The following is a 14,951-nucleotide window of genomic DNA, read 5'->3' as shown; positions in this document are numbered from 1 at the left end:
AACATATTGAGTTGGATATACATTTTGTTAGAGAGCAGGTCCAACGGGGGTGTGTTCGCGTTTTGCATGTACCATCGCGTTACCAGATTGTTGACATATTTACTAAAGCGCTTCCTCGTGTCCTGTTTGACGATTTTCGCTCCAATCTCAACGTCCGGAAGCCTCCCGATTCGACTGCGGGGGTGTATTAGCGCATATATTGTATATATTTTGTATAGCATATCTTTGATATCGTTTCCATATTTAGCGTATTGCAATGATGTATATATTGTAACCTTTACTATTGAATGAAGGCAAGAATTCACATTCCTATATTTTGAAAGAAGATTTTCTACCACGTCTAATTATGAAGATCTTCGAGTCTATCGAAAGAGAATGTGATGGTAACCCCTCACCTTTAAGTTTTGAAATATTGTAAAACTTACGGTTGATTAATGTAGTTTAGTTGTGTCATCACTCCACTTACTGTAAAGAATAAAAAAGAAAGTAATTTTGTTTAAAGAAATAAAAAAAGAAAGTGATAAATAATTATAAACATAGGTTTTGAATATTGTAAAACCGAGTGTACTTTATTTCTTTGAAATGTAAAAGAAAGTAATAAATAATCTATCTCTTATACTAAAGCAAAATAATGTTGACTTTTTGACTTTGATGTGGCAATGCTCTTTGGCCAGATAATTATGAATTGAGCGGCAAATCCTTTTTCTCATTCCTTCGCCAATTGTGAAACCGCCTATTGTTCAATATGGAAACCTAATTAATTCTCAATCAGTTGAAATTGTTCTCCAAAATTATGAATACCATTCAAACGCCAATTCATTGACGCTTCCTTTTTCTTCATTCTATCTAAAAGTTGTATGTTATTCATCCGATTTGAGTCCTGGTTTCTTTCAATCGGTGTTTCAGACTTACAATCGCCGGCCGTTTCTTTCAGTCGGTGTTTCAAACTCTTTGATCGTGCCGTTTACAGTTGATTTCAACAGGTATGTTTATCAGGCACACTAATTTTAGGGTTTCTGATGTAAAATTGTTCATCAGACACACTATTTTTTTGTTGAAGAAAATACAAATTGTATTTTTTTTGTTGATTCAAGCATAAATACGGATTCCTCAGGAGCGGGTTGGATTAGTCCCTTGAGTTCATCTCTCTTGCTTCTTATTTGATTGCAAAAACTAGGGTTAGGGTTTTGATTTTTGTTGATTTAAGCACTTACCAATTTTTTTTTGTTCAATTTGTGTGGTTTCAGGAGACAATAACGATTGGATATTTTTGTAGGATTCTGGATTATCTGTAGGAAAGGGAAATTCTGATGGATTCAAGGAGTTTGAATCGTTTCCAGCCAAGGCAGAACGCAAATAGTCTGCTTCGAGCCAGGTTATCTTGATTGTTCTAAAGTCTTTTTTGTTTGTTGCAATTATTTTGTTTATGGTAGTATACATTGAGAAAGTTGTAATGACTCTCTTCAATGTTCCATGGCATGACTTAAGCTTATGTGATTAACTATTACTTTGACATCATTGACGTGTGGTAGGCGTCTGTTGAGTATGGACTATGTGAAATGCTGAACAAGCGCCCCATACGGGCTGAGAATGCACCTAAAGTTGGGAAATTTGCTTTTAATATTTCAGAATCTGAAGCTTTTACAACAGGTTCATGCACGTGATGTTCGTGTTCTTGAAAGAGCTGACAATGAAGAACTCTTGTGTTACTTACTTCTGCTGGTACAACCTTTGCGGTTTGAACATTTGGTGGTTTACTTATTATGAGTCAATGATGGGAGTTCACTTCAATAAGTTTTAAAGACTTTAACATTTTCTTTTGTTTAAGAAATTAGAGTGAACTTCCCAAATTTAAGAAATTAATAAAATTCACATTATGATACATATAAGTTTATTTTAGTCAGAGCCACTAAGACACCGAGTAACTACAGAAATATGTTAGTTAGAGTCGTTAAGAAACTAAGTTTATGTTTTTTATTAATCTTGGTTGAGAACGGGTCAAAATGGCAAATGACTTATTTGCCCAAGGTTGGGTGGGTTGGCTAAAGGGTCGTCGGTCAAATCGAGTTCAGGTTAAAATGGTTTTTTTAGTACCGGGTTAGATTGACCCACAAATGCTTTTTTATCTATTCTTTAAAAATAGTTATATATAAATAAAGTGTTAATTATCCTTAACTCCTTCATGCATTACTAGAGTTTAAATTTGTTTCACATCTTAAGTTATTTAGAATTTTTCTTATTAGTTCTGTATTTAGAAAGATGCCTTTTTTTAGAAACTGATGTGGAGCAAACTGAACTGGCCTAGACAGTTATGGAACACTAGGGTGAAGTGTCATTTATGGGAAAACAAGCGAAATTTAAACACGTTTAATTATCAAATAGGCCACCGCAACCATCCCATGAAAAGTTCTTGATAGCCTACATGCGTGGGCAAGATGGCTTTGTTATGTTGGCCCAATTGCCGGGCCTAAGTAGTTCCATTGTTGGGGATCGGATTGCAGATTTCAGAAAAAAAAATATTTTTTTTTGTGATTTTTTAACCTGTTTTAATTTAAATATTTGGGTTTAGGGATTTTTTCGGTATGTTTTGCATACTTTTGAAATATGAATTTTTACTGTAAATGTGACGTTTCTTTCAAAGATATTGTTGTTTCTCTATGTCATGCTAGAAAGCATTTAGGCTACTTCTGTCCTGCACCGGAAATCCTAACTGAACCCTTACTTCAACATATATTGTGAAGCACAGGTGCTCTTGAATGATGCAAGCCCATTAGGAAAGACAAGGTATGATTAATTCATTAGTTTTCTAATTTTTAATTCAGTTTAATCTATCTCTATTGTTAAAGCAAAATAACTTTGAGTATTTGACTATAATGTGGCATAGCTACTTATTCGGAGGTGTACAAATCAGTTTTTTTTTTTAAAATGGTATGTTTTTTTAACTTGTTTTAGTTTTTTATGGCACAAAAAACATTTTTTATAACCAGTTCGGTTTTTTAAACCGATTTGATACGAAAAGAATTCGACCTGGTACTAACCAGTTCGGTTCGGTTTTTAAACCGGTAACGACGAGGTATGTTTTGCCACAAACAAACTGACTAAGAGTATGCACTTAACTGTTTATATTACCCGGTTATTAATTTGCTATTTTTTTTATAATATTGTACTGTTTTCAAGTAAATGCATTGCTTTTAATTTGATTTGTTCACATTTCTGATGTGAGATTGTTCAACAAATACCCTTGCCTATATCTTTAGATTTGCCAATGGTTCTAATTAAGCCTCCAAAGGCATGCTCCACACTGGAAGTTTACAAGGTAATTTGTCTCTTATGACTAGAGGCCACCAAATGGGTAGGTCATGTGAGTTGGGTAACGGGTCAAAAACAGGTTTGGATTGAAACGGGTCATAATAGACCAAGTGAGGTTAACATTTAAAATCCTTTTTTTTCCGCTTCTTTTTAACTTATATATAGTTATAAACAATAAACGGCTAATTTTGATTACAAAAACCATATTTTTCTAAAAACGAGTCTGAATAAAATGATTTAGTGTAACCTTTAACCCATTTGACATGTTCTATGTTTTTCATTTGACCCTTTCGAGATAGAACACGACCAAATTTAACCTATTGATTCTTAATTGAATGTAAATTGCCACCTCTACTTACGACAATGATTTTGAAATGTTACTTATCAGAAGTTCCAGTTAGATGTATCAGGTACTGTTGACCCTTTAGCGTTGCTGGAGAAGATATCAAAGAATGGAATATCACAAGATGTTTGGCGAAGAAGAACCGGTCTATAACCGTCGGGTGGGGTTGTGCCCGAATCGGTTTTTTTAATAATCGGTTAACAAACAGTTTTGGTTTTTTTTTTCAATTTCGATCCTAAAACCAGTTTTTTTTGCATGTAGAAAAATTGAATATCATAATAATGCCATGAAATCTAATTGTGTGTAGGTCATGGAATCTGCACAACAAGTTGGTAGAATGTCAATACAATGGACCACATATGTCTTTCATGAAAATGATCAATGTGATGAACCAATAGAGGTTAGGTATGCGCCTATCGCACTGGTAACGGTGAGGTATGTTTTGCCACAAACAAAGTGACTTAGAGTATGAACTTAATTGTTTATATTATCCGATGAGTAATTTGCTATTTTTTTATAATATTGTACTATTTTCAAGTAAATGCATTGCTATTAATTTGATTTGTTCACATTTCTGATGTCAGATTGTTCAACAAATACCCTCGCCTATATCTTTCGACTTGCCAATGGTTCTAATTAAACCTCTAGAGGCATGCTCCACACTTGAAGTTTACAAGGTAATTTGTCTCTTATGACTAGAGGCCACCAAATGGGTAGGTCATGCGAGTTGGGTAACGAGTCAAAAACAGGTTCAGACTAAAACGGGTCATAATAGACCAAGTGAGGTTAACATTTAAAATCTTCTTTTCACTTCTTTTTAACTTATATAAAGTGATAAACAATAAATGGCTAATTTTGATTACAAAAACCATATTTTTCTAATAACGAGAGAGTCTGAGTAAAATGATTTAGTGTAACCTTTAACCCGTTTGACATGTTCTATGTTTTTCATTTGATCATTTCGAGATAGAACACGGCCAAATTTAACTTATTGATTCTTAAATGGATGTAAATTGCCACATCTACTTACGACAATATGTTGAAATGTTACTTATCAGCAGTTCTGGTTAGATGTATCAGGTATCGTTGACCCTTTTGCCTTGCTTGAGAAGATATCAAAGAATGGAATATCACAAGATGTTTGTGTAAATGATTTGGGTATAAATTTATTATCTTTATTATAAATTTGACATAACATCATATAGATTTATCCATAGAAGATTAATACCACTTTGCATTTGTTATTACCACAGAACTGTCTGCATTTGAGCGTTTCCTCTGAAAAGATTAGAACAACGCATAATTGTTGCATGCCGTGAAAAATATGATGTTTTTATGTCTCAAAGGAACCAAGAATTCCTAATAATTTGTCAATAGTGAGTTCATCAGACTCTTAACGAATCGGTTTGTGGTTAGTTGAATGATTTACTTCTTTATATCTATTATTGTTTGTTTTCTTCTTGAATCATTGAGTTTTGCTCATTTATTCTATTTATTTAATTTTGATATAGTGATCGTGGAACACTAACTTAAGATATGTTTGATGAATGAAACTGTATGGTTTCTCTGACTCGATTTATCATTCTTCGTATAGTGTAGATCTTAAGTTTTTTGATTGAACATTTGTTGGTTATGCTTTATGTGTTTAGTAGTAAGGATTAGAGTCATCGATAGTATTAAGTAATTAATATTATATTGTTGTGCTTATCGGATCTGTTGGTTTGCCTATTTATTCATTTAATTTTGGTTTAGTAAATTGAAGTCATAAGAATTTGAAGCCGAAGGCGGTTTATACTTTGCATTTGATAAAATATTAAATATTAACTGTTATGATCCACGATCTTTACATCTCTGACTGGTTGCATCGAGCAGGTTACAAGTGTGCTATTTGCAACGCCAAGTGGAATAATCAATCTAGAACAAACCCATGCAGGTACGTTGTCAAATTAAAGTATTTTATTTTTCAAACACGGGTGACTATGGGTTTTGGTTTGGTTATGGGTTACAAGGGAAACTATAGCTGGTGTTTTGTATAAAATAGATAAGTTGAGATGGGTGCGTGAGGTAGGGTAGGTTAAAGGTGTCAACATATGGATTACAAGATTCAGTTGCAGATAGATATTGTGTCAGTTTAAATATGGATTACTTTTTTCTATGATGAAGATTTACACATGGAGATAGCATTTTGTGGCAGTTTAAAAGTTATATTTCTTTATTAAATGATGAAGAGAGGTAAAACTTTAAATCATATAGTTTCATCATTTCGATATGTTTTTAATTCACTTAGCTATAAAATGGGTTGAAATAGCCATCTAGAGGGTACTCCAGGACTGTTTTGCTACTATTTTAGCAGCTGGCGCGGAATGATTTTTGGTCGAGAAAAGGGCTGCAAAACAACTATGTAAAGACTTATAAATAATATAATTAAGGGGAAGCTGGTTTCTTAGCGTTTAGAGCGGTTCATTGCCGTTGCTTTGTTTTATCTTCGCTCGCCAAGTTTGCTTCATATAAAATATATGTGAACAAGTATTTTCAGGATATATGTTCGTCATGTTTGTAATGTAGCTTTTAAATCTTCTTACTTTTTTTTTGTGTATTTTAAGGTATTCACATCACTATACACCTGGTGGCACTAGCAAGCGGGGGAGTCAAGGTATGTATGTATCTTAGTCGAGCAGATCAATTTGATGACAATGATATGGCTTATAAAAAGGTCAAGATTTTTTTAATTGGTATATTAAAGTGTATAGCCATTTGACGATTTGTGATTTTTTCGTATTACCTTTTCTTTAGTTCATTGTAATTTAATATTTATATAAGTAATGAAACGTTTCTTTCTTTTCAAAGTTTATGTCAACACTGTTAAATGATATAATTTACTTTGAGCCACCCGTGTAACACACGGGTACTTAGACTAGTTATATATATATAGGTTATGAGTGACACTAGGTTAGGTGATAGGTTCTCTACTTTTACACAACTGGCATGTACAAACTCCAAGAGAAAAAGAATGATGTATATATCTTACATGAACCATCATCTTCTTTCCTTTATATTGCAGAGACCTTCAAGGTCGCCGACTCCGGTCACCAGAAAAAACTCAGGCGATTTAGTATTCTTTTTTTTTTCTTTTCTCTTTAGTTGCAAATGTTTAAGGGGGTGCGTTTGCAAAATTTTATGGGGGGCGCTCCTGATTTTTGGTTAAATATAACACTAATTTTTTTTTTCAAGGGGTGCGCCCGCCCACCCACGGATGAATGTAGGTCCGCCCCTGCACGTGCTGAATTCCAGAACAGCGTTTGGTGGCTTCGATAAGCAGTGTGACGTGTGGAAATAGCGTACATGATCCTTGATCGACGTAGAAAACTGATTATCTCGGTATAATCCGTATACCGAGTATGTGGATCCAACACACGTTATGCTTTTGAGCCATCATTGATTCTGAAATCAAAAACAATAAACGTTAAGCCCAATTAGCAAAAATCAAATAAACATTTTAAAATGACCATTTTGCCCTTTATAATTTCAAACATTCCAACTAATCGTTTAATGGCCCCTTAATCAGTAAAACATTTGCTAAACAATTTGACTTAATCGTGTAGATGATAATGATTATGTTTCGATTACGTGTTATATACCTGCTGCCATCTTAAAATCGATCAACAACACACGGTTTTCCGGTTTTTCAAACACTCAGATCACAAAACCACTAATGTTGTTCAAACGTTTAGAAGATATCAAATTTTGACAATCGCTAATAGAATCTCAAAAGATCAGCTTAATCGCTCATTGATGTAAACAAATATGCAAAAACCCTCAAACGATATTCAGAATCGCTAAACGATTAGACTTAATCGTTTAAAGAACTTAAACGATTAACTGAACCACTGAAGACTTAAACGAATCACACAATCGCTAAAGATTTCTCAAACGATATGACATAATTGTTTAGACAACAACAGACTAAATTGCTAAACATTTCTCAAACGATATGACAGAATCGTTTAGTCAAAATAACATATCAGTTACATGTCAAAAAGAATGTAAAAACGTAATATACAAAAATAAACAGTAAAAAAATTAAAAAAATACATACCTTTCACAACTTCACCAAGGTTTATTTCTTCAATTTGATGTTCTTTAAAGATAACCTTAGATAAAGACGGATCTCCTTTTAAGGCTAAAACACAAAAACAAGCAAACCTTAACAAAAAAAAAAGGATTTTTACATATTTCCCCATTCTAAGCTAGCTTATTACATATTTCCTCAAACAAAAAAAAAAAAAAAAAAACAATTACGCATTTCCCTTTTTTTTTGAGAAATTACTCAGTTACCCTTTAATTATTCCCACAATATTCATATGGCTTGTTTCACCAACACAACAAGGGATGCTTGCTACTCAGTTGAATGACTTGGCTAGATCTCAACAGTCGCAGAAGGGCTCGATTGTTCAATTGACAGAGTACGTTTGTACCAACATACGTGGACGAGTGTGAGGGTCTATACGAATTGTATGTGAAGAAGTGAATATTAAAAGGGCTATAATGGATTCAAAGATAAAAAAAAGTCCATGTTAGTGGATACTAAAACATATAACAGGGGGAGGGGAAGGAAAATTTTCTCTCCTAGTCTCTTCAATTTTGGAGAATGAATATATGGTCATATTTTCTTCCCTTTTCCCTCCCCTCCCCCTGATTAAATGAAGCTCGGGAACATGGTTTTTTCATATTTTCATCTCTTTTCCTTCCTTTTCCCCCCTCTCCCCCTGTTAAATGAGACTCGGGAACACAGTGATAAAGAAGCTTGATTTTATCAATTCTTATTTGTTTTTCTTGTTCGTTGCAGGTACCCTATTTTTTGTATATCCCATCTAAGGAACAACTCATGATAATCACTGAATTTAAGTTAGGTTTAAAGAAGATTCATGCATTGTAAAACTTTAATAATTTTACTCCGTTTACAGGACCTGAAACCTAATTAGACTTGGGTAGTTAGGTAGCACATACTAAATAATCTTATAGTCTAGCTAATTTAGTTTCTAGGTTCGAGATGGCAGTATATTTCGTAAGTTATGTCCCGACTATTCATTATACAAAACAAACATATATGCAGAGTAAACTGCCAAAATGGTCCCTGAGGTTTCGGGTAGTGTCCGGATATTCGTTTGGTTACCGGTTCGTTAAGGTGCTAAATTGCGCAGTTTTGTGTGTTATGAGATACTGTAGAAGATTACGGTTCAATGCTTGCCCCATTCTCATTGATCAAGTCATATAAATACACAATACAATCCCAATATTATGGGAAGAGATAATTACAATAATATCCTAAAATACATAATTGATAATATATTCCATTACACCCCCGCGGTCGAAACGAGAGGTGGCCAGATGTTGAGACTGGAGCAAAAGTCTTCAAATAAGATACGTGGCAAGCCTTTGGTGAAGATATCTGCAATTTGAAACCTCGTGGGAGTGTGTAAAATTCGAACCGTGTCGCGCTGAACATGCTCACGAACAAAATGTATATCCAACTCAATGTGCTTGGTGCGCTGGTGCTGTATCGGGTTACAAGACAAATAAATGGCACTGATGTTATCACAGTAGATAAGAGTAGCCGACTTGACCGGGCGGCAAAGCTCGAGAAGAAGATTTCAGATCCAACAGACCTCGGCAACCACATTTGCAACTGCCCGATATTCTGCCTCTGCACTTGAACGGGAGATGGTAGATTGACGTTTAGAAGACCAAGATAACAGATTGGGCCCCATGTATACACAGTAACCGGAGGTGGAGCGACGAGTGTCTGGGCAGCCTGCCCAATCTGCATCGGTGTATGCCCGTAAAGAAAGATCCGCAGAGGCCGAAAGTGTTAAGCTATGATCCGCAGTCCCGTTAATGTAGCGGATAATACGTTTTAGTGCATGCCAATGGTCAGTTTTAGGGTCATGCATGTGCATACATATCTGTTGAACGGCATAACTAATGTCGGGTCTGGTGAACGTAAGATACTGGAGAGCACCAGCTAGACTCCGGTAAAGAGTAGGATCGTCAAACGGTGGGCTGGCCGCGACACTGAGCTTCGGGTTCGTATCCACCGGAGTGGCAACTGGGTTACACGTGGCCATGCCAGCGCGAGAAACTATATCCAAAGCATAGGATTGTTGAGACAAAAACATTTTGTCAGCATGTCGGGAAACTTGAATGCCTAAGAAGTAGGTGAGAGGCCCAAGATCTTTCATAGCAAATTCAGCCGCGAGGCTAGTAATAAGATGCGAGCGAAGGGTGTCAGATGAACTGGTGAGAATAATGTCATCCACATAAATTAGTAGGTAGGCAACGTCACCCCCGTGATGATATGAAAATAGCGAGTTATCACACCTGCTTTGGATGAACCCAATAGAGAGAAAAAAGTCTGTGAATCGTTGATACCACGCCCGAGGAGCTTGCTTAAGCCCGTATAGCAACTTCTTAAGAAGGCATACATGATCTGGATAATCCCGGTGCCGGAAACCCATAGGTTGGTACATGTAAACGGTTTCGGACAAGTGACCATGTAGAAAAGCATTTGTGACGTCCAGTTGATGGATGGACCATGACTGTGAGAGCGCCAATGTTAAGACCGTGCGAATAGTTGCGGGTTTAACAACTGGACTGAAGGTTTCACCGCAATCCACACCTACCTCTTGAGTGCGTCCATCACATACCAAACGGGCCTTGTATCGTTCCAAAGTACCATCCGACCTGTATTTGTGGCGAAAAAGCCACATACTACGAATCACCTGCATGTTAGCCTGCCTCGGGACAAGTTCCCAAGTCTTGTTTTTAATTAAAGCATTAAACTCGTTAGTCATAGCATTATACCATTCCGGTTTGGACAGGGCTTCAAGTGGTGTTTTTGGTATGGGAGAAATTGTGGAGGTGGAAAGGTTAAAGATATGTTTGGGTTTGGTAATGCCGGACATGGAACGAGTTCGTATGGTGCGGGTGGGGGGTGGGGGCGGTGGTGCGGGAATGGGACTGGGCTGGATGGGTGATAAGGGTGGTGTGTCAGGGGAGGTAACAGGTGGAGTGGGTTGGGCCGGTGAAGTGTGAGTGGTCGAAGGGTGGGTTTGGTGCTGGGCCGAGGGAATGGGTGTTTGGGCGGATTGGTGGGCTGATGTAGGAGTTTGGTGTTGGGCTGAAGGGGTAGGTGGTGAGGAGGAGGTTCCGTGTTGGGCTGGGTGGTGGGTTTGGGCTGGGGTAAAGTTGGGCTGGTCATTGGTGGAGGGGGCGAGTGATGAGGGAGCAGGTAACAGTAGGCTCGGGTGGATGGGGTCGTCCAAAAAGGTGTAATTGTGGAGCTTAGGTGTGGGTTTGTTAGCAAAGGGGAATATTGTTTCATCGAATAGGACATGTCGGTTAATTGTGATTTTATGGGTTTTGAGGTCAAGGCACTTGTAACCCCTATGGTTGGGTGGATAACCAATGAAAGCACAAGGGGCGGAGCGGAATTCCAGTTTGTGAATTGTGGTGTGGGGTATTAGTGGGTAACACATGCAACCAAATACACGTAGGTGGTCATAGGTGGGTAGACATTTATAAAGGCGTTGGGTGGGTGTTTGAAATTGGTGTAATTTGGTGGGTATGATATTGAGTAGGTAGGTGGCAGTTTCAAGGGCATGTGGCCAGTATGTATTTGGCATGGACGAGTGGGCCAGGAGTGTGCGAATAAGGTTGTTTATGGTGCGAATTTTCCGCTCCGCTTTTCCGTTTTGAGAGGAAGTGTGTGGGCAGGAAAAGCGAAAGTGCATTCCATTTTGGTTACAAAATGTGTGAAATTGATTATTAGCGTATTCACGGCCATTGTCACATTGTAGTTGTTTTATTTTAGCACCAAATTGTGTTTGAATGAAGGTGGTAAATTTAGTGAACATGGAAAAGACATCAGATTTATGGGCAATGGGGTATGTCCATAGGAAATTGGTGTAATCATCTAAAAACAACACATAGTATCGATGTCCCCCATTACTAATAACTGGAGAGGTCCAAACATCACTGTGCACAATATCAAAAGGCATAAAGGTAGTAGTAATAGAAGTAGCAAAAGGAAGGCGAGTATGTTTGCCAAAAATACAAGAAGAACAAACTTTATTGTCTAAAACACCATATTTAATAAATTTTGAAGTTTTCAAAGATAAAAAAATAGCTGGTCCAGGGTGGCCAAGCCGTTGGTGCCATATGTCTTGGGAAAGAGCTGCAAAGGTAGAAGCGGTGGTAAGGTTGGTAATGTTGGACGGGCTGAGAGTGTAGAGATCCCCCGAGCTATTGCACCGTAGGATAGGTTTCTTGGTCTGGAGGTCCTTCACAGTAAAACCATAAGGGTCAAATTCTATGGATAATTGGTTGTCAGTGGTAAAACGACGAACAGATATTAGATTTTTCACAAGGTTAGGTGCATATAAGACATTTTTAAGTTTGAAAGGTGGAAAGGGTGGGGGTAAAGTAATGTCACCCTGTCCGAGTACTGGAATGGTTTTACCATCACCAACAATAATGTTTCGAATAATGCTAGAATTAAAAATAGACAGAAATTTATCATATTGAGGAGACACTGTACCTGTGGCGCCCGTGTCCATGGTCCAAGACGAGTCATTGTTATGTAGTGCCAAGTTGTATAGGGCTTGTGCGATATCCGTAGGCGAATACCCGGTGCTGTACGAGTGAGCCGGGTTGCCTGGGCCGCTGCCAGTGGAGTTGGGCCTTGGGCCGAGAATGCCTTGGGCCGAGAATGCCTTGGGCTGGACTTGGTCCACTGTGTTGCTGAGATTGGGCCGAGGGGTATGGACAAGGTGGCACAGGAGCCCATTGATTCCAAGGAGTAGTTGGGCTGGCCCACGATGAGTTCCAGGAGTGGTAGTGGGGGCCGCTGTTGTTGAACCGTCCTCGGCCAAAGGAGCCGCGTCCACGGCGCCTCCGTCCACGGCCGCGTCCCCGGTTGCGGTCATAGTTTTCATGGCGGGATCGATCACGGTTTTCGGTGGTGGCGCGGTTGGAGGTGTCAGGTGTGGCGGTTAATGCGGTACCCGCAGCCTGTGCCGATATCTTGGCTTGAGCCGTTTTACGTTCCTCAACTTGGCAAAGGCGAGAACGGGTGTTGTAAAAATCAGGTAAGTGGACGGTTTGTTGTAGGATGAGGGCGATATTTTCGTATTGATCGTTTAGGCCGGTCAGGATTTGCATGACAAGTTGCTTTTCGGTGAGGGTAGAGCCAAGACTGGATAGTTGGTCGAACATGAGTTTCATGGCTTGGCAATAGGCTGACATGTTGGGAAATTGGTCAAGGCGGGTGTTGGCGAATTTGTTTTGGAGGTCGATGGTGCGGGATTCTTGGTTGTCAAGGAAGATGTTTTGAAGGGTAGTCCATGCGGTATAAGCGGTGGTGTCGTTTTTCATAATGGTGTGTAAGAGGTCCTGAGTTATGGTACCGTATATCCATTGTAAAACAATGGCGTCGATACGTTCCCATGACTCGGAGTAGGTGGGTTTCGGTGGTGTGGGGGCGGCTTGTTTGTCGGAGGAGGTGGAGGAGTCGGTGTCGCTTTTTCGTGGTTGAAGGTGATCATAAACTTCATACGCTTTGCAATGGTTTTTGAAGAGTTCAGCCCAGGTGTTGTAGTGGTTTGTTTGTTGATCAAGAACCAAGGGGATGGAGTTCTTGATGTTGTTAACAGTGACGGCTGGATGTATGGTGTGAGAAGACATGGCCACTGTTTGTATTCTGTAATGGACAAATTTCAATCTATGATGAGATAATAAAGAAGGATGGATGATTTGTATTTTATAATGGACAAAATTCAATCTTTGTATTTTCGGTGGTCAACAAAAAATAAGGATGGATGATTTGTGGGTACTGGCGGCAGCAATCTTTGTATTTTCGGTGGTCAACAAAAAATAGAAAAGGTGGATGATTTGTGGGTAGTGGTGGCAGCAAGGTTACGGCAAAGAAAAGAAAAAAAAAGAGAAGGTTGGAGGGTGACGACAAGAGAGGAGAAGGAGGGCTAGGGTTAGGCTCTTGATACCATGTAGAAGATTATGGTTCAATGCTTGCCCCATTCTCATTGATCAAGTCATATAAATACACAATACAATCCCAATATTATGGGAAGAGATAATTACAATAATATCCTAAAATACATAATTGATAATATATTCCATTAGATACTTTTTATGACAATTTTCATTCCCGACACTTTACAAGTTATTCTGGACATCTAAACCTTGTTTCTGCACAATATTTTGATGTCCAATTGCCGATCTTTGCTGAATTTTGCAGAATTCTGCATTTAGAGTGTGTTTCGGGTACTTTTTAGTGTTTAATCGTCACTCGGAAGGCAGTTTCATAACCCTTACTTTCCTACATGAAGTTTTAGTATAAACTTTGGTTCTAAGCCTCAATCTATGTCCTAACATGATGTCTGTCTAAGTACTGAACTCCCGTCAGTACTACTTATTTATCTGATAAGTGTGCTAGTTTCGTCTGTGCACTAACTGAACTATTTCGGATTACATTTAACAATAATGAGTAGCATGCATCATGCAATGTATTTGTGAGCCTTTTGAAAATAAATCATGAAATCATTCATATCATAAGTTCATCATGCACAACCATATATTACAAATTACTGTCCACATTGTACGGAAATTACATGAAAAAAGTGTCAGTTGTCACAAACTTAAGACATAATTAATGTTTAAAAAGGAAATTAAAAAAAGGGAGAGGGGAGATAAAACTTAAGAATGAGAGAGAAATTTTTAGGGATGACAATGAGTCGGGTATTGGTAATCCCATACCTATACCCGGTTATAAAATCGTGTCCCATACCCGACCCAATACCCGTCGGGTATCAGATATACCCATTAGTTTGTTACAAGATATACGCTGATTTTTCCAAATCCATTTTTTTACTATTATAATTATTATATATTTTTTTATACAACAACTATTATAAATTAAAAATATACATTACATACATATAATTTTTATCATGAATTAATAATAACTTTACAATACTTTTAATTTATATACATATACTTTACAACATACAAATATTATTATAAATATATATATTAAAAGAAAATTTATTTTTCAAATTATGATCGTACTAAATAAATCACTAATAGACAAGGGTTAATGAAACATAAAAATATAAATTAAAGAATTCGGGTATATATTTCGGGTAAACGGGTATGTGGTTTCGGGTAATCGGGTCGGGTATCACCTAATCCCGTACCCGAACCATACTCGCGAAAATTTTTAAAT

At 37.6% G+C, this 14,951-nt stretch overlaps 1 protein-coding gene and 1 long non-coding RNA gene across 4 annotated transcripts; one reads left to right on the top strand and one right to left on the bottom strand.

Annotated features, from left to right (window-relative positions):
* Positions 1–2,659: 2,659 nt before the first annotated feature.
* On the top strand, positions 2,660–4,327 carry LOC118486359. Of its 2 annotated transcripts, none has more exons than XR_004878631.1 (3): positions 2,660–2,784; positions 3,711–4,087; positions 4,237–4,327. It is a non-coding gene; the product is annotated as an uncharacterized LOC118486359 (long non-coding RNA). The 2 variants fall into 2 exon arrangements; XR_004878630.1 differs by having other exon boundaries at positions 2,661–2,784; positions 3,720–4,087.
* Positions 4,328–11,814: 7,487 nt separating this feature from the next.
* Positions 11,815–13,682, bottom strand: LOC110905495. 2 transcript variants are annotated; one of them, XM_022151199.2, is made up of 2 exons: positions 12,249–13,682; positions 11,815–11,991 (listed from the first exon to the last, which is right to left on the bottom strand). In XM_022151199.2, exon 1 carries the CDS (start codon positions 13,391–13,393, stop codon positions 12,287–12,289), a length of 1,107 nt encoding a protein of 368 aa, XP_022006891.1. In that variant the 5' UTR covers positions 13,394–13,682; the 3' UTR covers positions 11,815–11,991; positions 12,249–12,286. The 2 variants fall into 2 exon arrangements, with proteins under 2 accessions (XP_022006891.1, XP_035838637.1); XM_035982744.1 differs by having other exon boundaries at positions 11,815–11,982.
* Between the last annotated feature and the right edge of the window lie 1,269 nt (positions 13,683–14,951).

The sequence above is a fragment of the Helianthus annuus genome, chromosome 14, assembly GCF_002127325.2.
Source record: "Helianthus annuus cultivar XRQ/B chromosome 14, HanXRQr2.0-SUNRISE, whole genome shotgun sequence".
Taxonomy (NCBI): domain Eukaryota; kingdom Viridiplantae; phylum Streptophyta; class Magnoliopsida; order Asterales; family Asteraceae; genus Helianthus; species Helianthus annuus.
Note: the sequence above shows the minus strand (reverse complement) of the source record. Positions and strands in the feature narration are given on the sequence as shown.

Coding starts and splice junctions, on each gene's coding strand:
- LOC110905495 (XM_022151199.2), bottom strand. CDS start 13,393: ATGTCTTCTCACACCATACATCCAGCCGTCACTGTTAACAACATCAAG.